Source organism: Nanorana parkeri, unplaced genomic scaffold (assembly GCF_000935625.1).
Source record: "Nanorana parkeri isolate BGI_ZX_2015 unplaced genomic scaffold, ASM93562v1 scaffold519, whole genome shotgun sequence".
Lineage (NCBI taxonomy): Eukaryota > Metazoa > Chordata > Amphibia > Anura > Dicroglossidae > Nanorana > Nanorana parkeri.
This window is the reverse complement of record NW_017306787.1, coordinates 18618-29492: the sequence shown is the minus strand read 5'-3', so window position 1 is coordinate 29492 and position 10875 is coordinate 18618. Positions and strand designations below refer to the sequence as shown.

The window sequence follows — 10875 nt, the reverse complement described above, 5'->3', positions numbered from 1 at the left end:
TAATGGAAGGGAAGAGGTGAAGCAGGGACTGATGCTTGCTTATCCATGAGAAACAACAGCCAATGGGAAGAGTTTAATAACGCTGTGTTGTGATCATGAGCTATACAGTCCTTCCATATCAGATGAATAAACACTTTTCCAGCCAGTGTGATCCAAGCCCATGGACCATGGAGCTCTTGGAATGCACAGCACAGCATTCTACACCGTGGGATATGCCGCTTGCTGTCTTTTGCAGCGTATTTTGTTAACTGCAAGCGCTACATTTTTTTTTTCATATTTGTGGTTCCATCATCATTATATGCGCTCTAATGTCTGCTTAGCACAATGTATACTCCTTTGCCGTTTAGCAGTGAGCTTCATAATCTATTCCCAGGAAGCTGGGAAAGCACGTATTCATTTTCTATGTGGAAGGAGCAGGAGATCACAGTAGTAAAATGTTGCCGTCAAAGCGCTTCCATCTGACATCCCGCTTAGGTCTGTGCTGACAGGCTTCCCTGGGAAAATGCAGCATGTTGTTGATATCAGTTTGAGAAGCTTCTGATTCATGCACATGGCCTGTATTTGATCTGCTCCAAATAATGTTGCAATCTCATTGACTTGTTTGGTGAAATAAGCAGGTCTGAAGTCAACGAAAGGCTGGATTCACACCTGGGCGTTTTTCAGCGCTGAAAAACGCTCAAGCAGTGAAATCTCATAATTTCCCAAGGGCATGGTTCCCTACGCCCGAACTAGTACAGGAGCTTCTTTTGGGGCGTATTTCTGCGCATATCCATCCCTTGCGAGCGTCCGCAAGGGAAAGTTAAAAAAAAGTTTGAAAGTTAAAAAAAGAGAAAAAAGAGAAAAAAAAAATCAAACCGCCAGGGAGGTTAAAACGAGCGTCGAAAGCGCGTTTAAGATTTAACTCCTGAATTTAATGTCACTTTAAATCACCTCTGAATTGGTGCTGACACTGTCCCTCCTTCTGGAGGGTGGCTACTTTTGTTCCCCATGGTCCCTGTGTGTGTTGTAAAGTAGACACCGCTCCAAGCTCACTCCCATGATGGACTACAATCTCATGTTTAGTTTACTCATTTGTATTGAGATTGTAGTCCATCACAGGAGTGAGCTTGGAGCGGTGGCTACTTTACAACACACACAGGGCCATGGGGAACAAAAGTAGCCCCCCTCCAAAAGGAAGGACAGTGTCAGCACCAATTCAGAGATGATTGGAGGATCTACAACCGCGTGATACACTAATAAGATACAATTTTGTTAATAGAGTATTTGAATGCCTTTTTAAGATTGAACTCCTGAGTTAGTGTCCCCTTAAGAGGGAATCTTCCCCTCACATTGAAGAGATTTTCTCTCAGGGTAGGACAACAGGCAGAGCAGATCTCCCCAATACAGCAATATAATCCTGTCTCACTTCATACAAAACTTACATGACATAGTCCGTTCCCGTGTAATAAACCAATTTCGCTTACATGACCTGAGATAAGATAAAACATTTTCATTGACTATTATTAGAAGTCAGATTAAGAATGCTAATTTGCTGGTTGGTTATACATTGGATGGAGGTAGATAACAGGCCTCTGATTGGCTACAAATGCATTTGGAAACACTGTATTGAGTAGATTAACAGAAAGTGCTGAACTGTATATTCTAACGATGTGTTATCACTCGGATGATTAGAATGGCTCCAGTTTGTATTACTGAGACAGCATATCAGTGAGACAACAGCGAGTCTGGGAGTCTCTCATCAGGACATCAGTGATGTCATAGAAATTGTTCTCAATGGCTAAATTGTATCGCACGTTAATGTCCTCGCAATCACCGATGACGCATTTCAAGTTCTGCAGTCCAGTCACTCCTGGGGGGTTCAGTTTACACCTAAAAATAAAACAACAAAAACACATTATATATATACTGTGTACACACACACACACACACCTCTTGTGCCATGCTCTGAGTTTCTACTTTGTAGGAGAATCCCACCATGGCACTTTGCAAGCCACTGTATTTGGTGCCTGGAGAATGCATTGCTTACATAAAACTGGCAGTCTGCGACCACAGGCCAACACTAATATCTACACCACCAATACATTTTTGTGCAGTCTGCCTCCGTTTTAGGGAGATATCGTCTAGCTCCATCCCATACTAACAATAAATATGTTTTGGCAGGAGTTCCACTTCAATATTCATTGACAAAATAGTGCTGTATTCACATAGTTTTTGGCAGGCAGATGTCATCCCCAGATAATACTGTAATCTTTAGACTAGAGCCTTATCCCACGAATCATGTATCTACAATTGTCCTCTCCCCCATACATACACACACTGCTCTATATCTTACTTGTTGGATATCTGCTCAAACACTCCTTTGTTGAGCAACTGCCGCTGCTTCAGTTCTTTTAGATACTGGAAGTCACCTCCAAGAACCACTTTGTTATACAGAACCTCAGCCCAGTCTGGCTGCACGTCATAAGCTTCAGTAAGTATAACAGCCTAAAAGACAAGACAGGAATGGTAGGATCCATGAAGAGGGAATACAGTGACACAATCCATTACAGACCTAATGATTAACTATAACATGGCTATAAGACTGCATTTTGTTACCGATGGGTTTATAGTTCTGTGTGTCTGCAATTCTTAAACCGGTTTGAATGATTTACTAGTGTAACTGCCCAAATCTATTATCACAGACCAATAACCTTTCTGTTCAAAAACGTCCTTGGTGCATCCAGCACCAATGGATATATTCTGAACCACCGTCTTTAATTCTCTTTCTGAGCAAGTTGATGACTGGATCGAGACAATGCTCAGTAAAGATACCCAAACCCAAAAGTTTTTTGATGTGTGGGAATCATTTATTGACTCTTTATGGACTATTATAAAAACATTTTTTTTAAAGTATGCAATCTTTTATCTCAGCCCCGTGGTATACCAAGAGGATGATTTCCAATGATCCCCCAACAGCTATATTTGAATAGAAGACGTGGGCTTGTATTCCCTTTTGAGGTCATTCGCTGCAAAAATGCATCCTTTCTATTATCGTTACTGTACATATTCATGCTGTAAATTTGGAATGTAGGTGTCTGTTATGTTGTATACATTAGGATGTGTTTTTTGTTAATATGTTTTGGGTTTTATATTGTTTCTTGGTCTTTAAAATAAATAAAAAAAGAATAAAGTTAAAAATGTTGTTAGAACACAATCGTTTTTCCCAAATCAAGTCCTGGTCCTAAAACTTTTTTGATCTCCTTTACCATATCTTCCTTTTTTGATAGTTTGTTGGACACATAATCTGCTATCAAGTATCCACTGCAGTGAACTCAAAAAGTACAATGACTTCCCCATCTCCACCTGTGCTTTGCCTATCTCCAGCAGCATAGACTTATCTTTGCTTTGGTGCCCCAGTACACCATTCAGTGCTGGGAGCTACTTCCACCTATAGAAGAGCATGTGATATGTCCATAAGCCCTGTGTGAGCTGCAACTCCAGTGACAGGGCTTTCCTTCACTCCATATGCAAGTATATGTGTCTGTTGAGGCCTGTAGTAAGGAAAACTAGCAAAGCACAGCTTGACTTTAAAGTAAACTTATGAGGATTAGAAGTATGAGCATCGCCACTGCTGATTTGCTATTGAGGCCCCATTCAATTGAATCCATTGTGTTGTGTTACGATCCGTTTTTCAATGGACGGTAATGTGCAACGAAACGCTGCAAAAAGGCATGCTAACGCAACAAAACCTTTAGTGAATTATGTCCACTCTGAACAAGTCACTTCACATAAAGTTTGACCAAAAAAAAAAAAAAGCCTAAAAATCGCAACACAATTGATCAGATTGCACAGAAATCGGAAGGTTTCTGATCGGAAGGACCCTTTGTTGCCTTGCGATTACCTTATAATGTTGGCGTGAATGGGTCCGAAGGTGCAGGCCTCCTTACCCTGGCTTCACTATCAAGTAAATCAATGACCTGAAACAAATATGTAGGATGGGTGATCAGACTTCCCTGGCCACATGCTTGTTCCAGATGAGTGAATTACTAAGTAGATAAAGTACATTTTCCACCAACCTGTAAAAGTCAACTGGTACAAGAATGCCAATAGAGGAACCTAGAGGTGCCTGCAGCAGGCCTCTACCCCGGGCTGTTAAGCAAATACCAACTTCTTACACAAGGACCCTTCCATTTGTTCTTATTCTTCCTTTCAAAACTCTCTAGCTCTGTTGGATAGGATAAGGGCTGTTGAGAAGAGTAATTTTTTTGAAGTCTTGCCATATATGTCCAAGCAGATAGATGTCTGGCCTCTACTTAGTCCATTCTAAGACATTCAGGTTGTTGGTTTTAAACCATTCCAGTGTTGTGTGTTTAGGATGGTGGTGAATAATAAAATATGAAATGGGACTTCTAGAAAAAAAAAACTGCCCTGCATTTGGCTTCATCCATCATTCTGTAAATCTTATCTTCCTAGACCCTGCTGCTAATGTATTGATGTACAGTAGGCAAACGTGTGACAAAAGTATTAGCCCGTGTGCAGCACATACCTGGTAGAATCGTGGCAGTGCCAATATGGCCTCCATTAAGTTCTCTCGATCCAAATTGATGAGCCTAGTTTTGTGACCACTCTTCAATAGGTGAAGCTGTAGAGTCAGAAGACGGGTGAGGCGGGCACATCGCAGGGACTGACGGACACATGAATCCTACATATATGGGTACAGGAAAAACACAATGAATGCAATCATAAAGCCTTGGTTATTATAAGCAACAGGTTGTGATTTGCTGTACACTTGGTATTATAATATAATTTATCAATATAAATTCTTGGAGACCCCAAAAAGTGACTGCACATTACATCCAATTTGCATGGGACCTCGTAAATAATATATAAATACCCACCCACCCACATATTTAGCATTATTACTATTAATCTGTATGGAGATAATGATTAACGAATTCCTGTCATCAAACGTCAATAAAAGCAATGTTGAGGATGTACGTTAAAATGTTACAACTGCAATCTAATTTGTGTTTTGAGCTGTTACTATAATAAGAGATTCAGCCATTTCAGCAAATGATAAAAATAAACTTTCTTGATTGTCTCATGTGCAAACACCTGCTTCCCAGTGATGATGTGCGCACATAATTCACCACGGCTGCCCAGTTGTTCTGTATTCTAGTGTGACTTCCTGCGCAGCCAGAGCAATGTGAAGGAAGAGACAAGCATCAGGAGCTTCCCTGTGATGAATGAAGGATGTATTGTGGCATACATGGGATTACACAGCAGCACTTGATGGTAGACAAGCTGTGCCCACCCTCTTAATGGTGACATAAATCGGAAAGATGGCGGCATTTACACCGGAATTTATTGGTAGCATGGTGACTGGCTTTGTGGCTACCCATCATAGGCTGGATGCAACAGAGGACTTTGTTTTAGGCCCAAATCTAGCCACCATTTGACGCACTTATATTTTGTTCTTACTCTAGTCCAGGGGTAGCCAAACTTTGGCTCTCCAGGTGTGGTGAAACTATAAATCCCATGAGGCATTGCAAGACTATGACAGCCACAGGCATAACTTCCAAAGGTATGATTGGATTTGCAGTTTTACCACAGCTGGAGGGGCTGAAGTTTGGCTAATCGAAATATAATTAATTGAAAATAATTGAAATAAAAAATGCTGAAAATAAGCATTTAAGGATACTTGATTTTTCTGTGCTTTTTGCTGCATTTTTTAAAGTTGATGACAGGGTCTCTTTAAAGTGTATATCCACTTTAGAAACCAAATGAGGACAATACATATTTTATGTTTGTTACATGTTCTCATTCACAAAGCAGAACTTTAAAAAAAATGCTGCTTACATTTTAAGTGCTTTGAAACTCCCACCTAGCTTTCCCACCATGTAATTTTAAGGAGGTTTTGTTTCCTCCCGTCTGTACTTTGCTGGCATGTTTCATTATCAGCTGTAAACTAGATTTGATCGCTGTCTATCCTAACAAAGGGTTCAAGCCTTTGCGGCATTGTGTGTTAATAAAAGGAAGCTCAGTCTGACCCTTCGTTTGACACTATACTTTCACTTTTCAAACTGCTCAGAGTAGCTTGGAATCTGCAAAAAGTCCTTCACCAAAGTAAGATCTGTGTGCAAGCTCTTTCCCAAAGATCTGTTGGCCAGGAATGTCTGCTGCTATCTGTGGGTACCGGCAGAATCATGATCTTCAGCCAATCCTGCCAAGGGTTTCAGAAAGGGACCACAGGCATCTAATGTTTATGGGCACCTTTTATCTGTGGTTCAGCCCAAGTTACACAACAGAGCTAAAACATATAAGGAGTCTGTAAGGAAACACAAAGATCAGTCTTCACTAAACCTAGCTGCTGACCATACAGTGCGCAGCTCTTTTCACTAATCCAGGATTTTCTCTTGCAGTCAGGAGTGGACCAGTTTACCTTTGAATAGCTCTCAGCAGCATCAATAAGCAGAGTGAGTGCCTTCATAATGGAAGATTTCAGCTCTTCTAATTCAGACATCCAATATTCTGCACACAAACAATTTCTCAGTAAAGATCCAGATAACAAACTTTTAGTATTTGCTTAAGATATAATAAATTGCACTCATAGCCATACATTCTCATGGTGTCTCAATGCCCAGCCCCCTTCCTGCATCACCCTTTTTCCATGATATGTTGCAGTAGGTGCAAAGAGAGGTACTGCCGTAACAAACACCGATAGAAAGGGTTTATAGATAGTCAGTCCTACAATAGTTCCTTCAGGCGCCTAGTTCAGTTATACAATGGGACTTTGGTCATTCATGTGTTGTCAGGGGCATGACGACTGTGATTCTGCATTTGCTTGCACAGCAACATGCTCTGCAGATGATTCTAAAAGGTTGAAATGAGGAGAGGCCTTCCTATAGCCATATTACTAATTTAAAAAAACAAATGACCAATGCAATGAAGACAGGAAACGATCACAGTCCTAAGAAAGGCATATGTTATGAAAGACGTGTTACAGGAATGATACATTCCATATCTCTGAGGTCTTTCCAGCAGGTAATATGAATTAGTTGAATTTAAATCAATTTTTATATTGACACGAATACATGTGCTGTTTTCTTTGGGGTCTAATGTTTCCTCTGCTAAGAGTAAAGCTGAACTTCAGGCAAACAACTAAGTACCCAGATGAAACGCATATACGACAACTCTCTTAGGCAGAGGATTTGCATTTTTGTCCATAGAGTCCTGAGATTTACAAAGCCCTACCAGACAGCACAGCCAGCTTGGGGACTAGAGATAAACTCAAGGACAGATCGAACCTTGTCTGAACCTGAGCTCATAGGAACAGGAAGTCCATGGGCCACACACCCAATCAGCTGTGGGCCAGGGTGTTCCCATCCTGCAGCTGCACATAAACAAAGGGGAGGGATGCTTCTGCTGATGTCACTAACTTTATATGGCCACATGGCCATATAAGTTCTATGCTAATGGCCAAATATAGCCAAGTGGCCATATAAAATCAATGACATATCTGCATCCTGCCCCTTTGCTTATGTTCATCTGTTATCGCAGAATTCCCTGGCCAAAGCTGATTGGGCGGCAGCAAAATAAGCTTCCTCTGTGTTCGGAAGAGCTCAAGTTTGGACTGGGTACGGTCCGAACCTGAGTTCATCCCTACTGTTAAGCAACACAGTTAGGTCACCTTACTGCCCCCAGCCCGATTGGAGAGTAGAGGAGCAGCAAATAGACTGATGAGGTTGCTCTCTCTTCCAGTTACCATGCTTCTTGTCCACACAGAGGAATGCAGGATATCTGACTGGCCCCAACTGCTGCCCCTCCCACAACCAGTGCTGATGTACAGGGTATGACAAGTGGCTGAATTCAGAGCCAGGTATTTATATTATCTGCATTTTAAATACATTTACTGTTTCTTTTAGTAAATACTTAACGTCAGTCATTGATGTTTTTAATATGTGCCGATGTCTCTTTTACATTATTTCTTGAGATAATCCTATAGATTTCCCTACAACACTCACCCCAAGGTTGAGACTGGATTAACTTGAGTTGGATCTTTGCTGCATGTTCATGGTTGTGGCCGATATCACGGTGCAGGCTAAAGCATAGTGCGGTCATGTTGTGTTTTTCACTGTCACCAGGATGACAACGTTTAATATACTCCAGAAGCGCTGTCTGCAATCCACCTTTCTACACGGTAAATTGTGAAAGACATATCAAAGATTTCACTTTTCACAATAACAACCAGCATTCATCACAAAAAATACATCTTGTAGAACGTTGTTTCTACTCACAGTATCCAGCTGTTTCCTCAGCAGAAGCTCAAAGTGCTGGTTCTTATGTAGAATGTCAAACACATAAACCATATCATTGTAGCGACCGATCCCAGACAGGAGCCTAACCTGGAAGAGAGTCACTATGAGGCACCTAGAATAAAATGGATCAGGGACAGAGGTCAGAAGGACAAAGGACATACCATGAGACTATACTCTTGTTTTGGTGCCAAGTGCATCTCCGTCAGATGGCGGCATACATGTAAAACACGCCTTATCCCCTCCAAGTGACAAGTCAGACTGAAGCAATCATGTGCAGAGATGAGGACCTCAATAACTAAAAATAACACAGGGAAAATAACAGTTAAACAATAAACTATATGAAATAAAGGACAAACTACAAATCTGTAGAAGGTTAAAAAAAAGAGACAAAATAATGAAACAGAATAATTAATTACAAAGCTGAAATAAAATATAAATAAAGGTTCATTCAATCCAAATTTGAGATTTCAGTTTTTAGCAGATGACAGTTTCTTATATCTCTCAGGACCTCTGTTGGCGAGATCTCTCTTGAGGGTCTGTACACCTTCTGTGGCTATTAAGGGCTTGTTCACGCTAAAAGCGATGACTTGCGTATGTGCCCTGTTCACACAACGCAGGTGTGATGTGCAGTGTTGTATACAATGTCTCACACTGCAGGTCACCGCCCCGCAGCACACCATGCTACTGTGCAGAGAAATGAATTGAGTGTGTACTTTGTACACTCCAAATAAAATGTGAAACAAAAGCAAACCCTTTAAACATCAAATCACACCACCCACCCACCAGACCTGTCACACCACACTAGCCCACACGCTAAAACTGAGCGTTTTAGCACGCGGGCTAGTGTGTCTTAGCCCTAAGGGGGTTCCAACTTGCCACATTTTATATTAAAAAAAAATGCAAAAGGGGGTGCTGGAACAAAGTCTGTAAATATGGCAGAAAGATCTTACTTTCAGAGTGTCTGAGACATACATGAAGCTATAGATTGACTTAGCCCAACAGGCTTCACCTATTACATTTAGGTGGACTGGCCCTTTAAACTATGGAAAGCTAAAACCTTTTTTCTTTTTATGAGAAAAGAGAAGGATTTAAGCCTAGCTCTGGGCACAACAATCTTACCCCAGTTAAAGCAGTCAAACATTGCTGTGCCACAAAATCAATCTCCAGTGATGAGCGCTGTCTTCTATAGCCAGCAAATCTTGTTTATATGCTGAAGAAGTACCCTGCCGTTCTACTTCCTGGCTGTAATGCCAAGTAAAGTACTTTTAATGCTACTGGGTCAGTCTCCTTGAAGTTTACTGCAAGAACAGACAACAAATAGAAATTAAAGTTTTGCCAAGCTTTACAGCTGGGCTCATCCTTGGGATAAGCTTGACGTCTCTGGGATTTGTAGTCCAGAGCATTACACTGGCCGCTTTGGATGTAAGCGCTGCAAGTCTCATAGACCCCAGCACTATGGTCTGTCATTGAAGAGTCATCTCCGGTGGAAGACTACCCCTCATCTCCTGCTCCTGTGGCATGCCTAAGGTTTTGGATCACCCATCACTTTCTGTATTGATGGAAATGGGCTACAGCAAAAAGGATTTTAACACTTCCTTACTCCATCCAAAATAAAATGTAAAAAAACAAAACATTTTTTGCATTCACTTAAATGATAATTAAATAGAGTACTGACTGGCTTGTAGCTCAGTAAGGGGAACAGTCTCCAGATGCTCCAGTAGATTTAACCCCACCAGATTTGGGTCAGGACACAGCTTTGCAAATTGCAAAAAGTTGGCTCTCATCTCAGAGACATTATATATTTCCGCTTGCCCTGCATATAATGACAACGAAATATGTTGTTAAACATTGAGACCAGTAGAGAAATGTTAAAGCAGTATTAAACGCTCAGCTTTCTTTTTAGATAAATACATTCCAGGCAACAGATAAGAAATGGCACAGTACATTTTTTTCTCTGTGTATGCCAACAAATGCTTCACATGGGGGAGTAGATAGGAAAGGGCAGTGGTTTGCTCATTCATAAACTCGACACCAAACAAAATGTACATCTATATAGATCATTGGTTCGGCCACATCTGGGAGTATGCGGTCCAGTTTTGGTCGCCGGTACTGAGAAGGGATGTCCTTGAACTGGAGAGAGTCCAGCGGAGGGCAACCAAACTAATTAGGGGAATGGAGGACCAGAGCTATGAGACAAGGCTTCTGACCTTAAACATGTTTACGCTGGAATTAAGGGGGGATAGGATTTTCATGTACAAGATGTTCAATGGTGACAGCAACATTGGCAACAAACTGTTTGAGATTAACTCCATTACAAAGACTAGAGGCCACCGCCTAAAGTTGGTGGAGAAAAAATTCCAGCACAATGGGCGAAGAGGGTTCTTTACAGTAAGAGCGGTGAAGGTCTGGAACTCACTGCCATCGGCAGTGATTTCAGCCAAGAGTGTAGATTTGTTCAAGAAATGTTTGGACAATTTCTTGGGGGACCGTAATATCCAGGGATACCAGTATCCCTAAGAATGAGATGATGCGTGGACCTATATGGGTTGGACTTGATGGACGTATGTCTTTATTCAAC

At 41.3% G+C, this 10875-nt stretch overlaps 1 protein-coding gene across 1 annotated transcript in view; it reads right to left on the bottom strand.

Annotated features, from left to right (window-relative positions):
- Positions 1-1544: 1544 nt before the first annotated feature.
- The window catches only part of SPG11 (spastic paraplegia 11 (autosomal recessive)), a gene marked incomplete at its 5' end in the record, with an annotated part of 25602 nt that continues 16271 nt past the window's right edge, over positions 1545-10875 (bottom strand). Inside the window, 8 exons of the mRNA XM_018561357.1 lie at positions 1545-1869; positions 2333-2484; positions 4526-4681; positions 6422-6510; positions 8004-8172; positions 8277-8384; positions 8459-8592; positions 9973-10110. Of these exons, the coding sequence (XP_018416859.1) occupies positions 1689-1869; positions 2333-2484; positions 4526-4681; positions 6422-6510; positions 8004-8172; positions 8277-8384; positions 8459-8592; positions 9973-10110 (1127 nt within the window). The remainder of the gene's footprint in view (positions 1870-2332; positions 2485-4525; positions 4682-6421; positions 6511-8003; positions 8173-8276; positions 8385-8458; positions 8593-9972; positions 10111-10875) is intronic.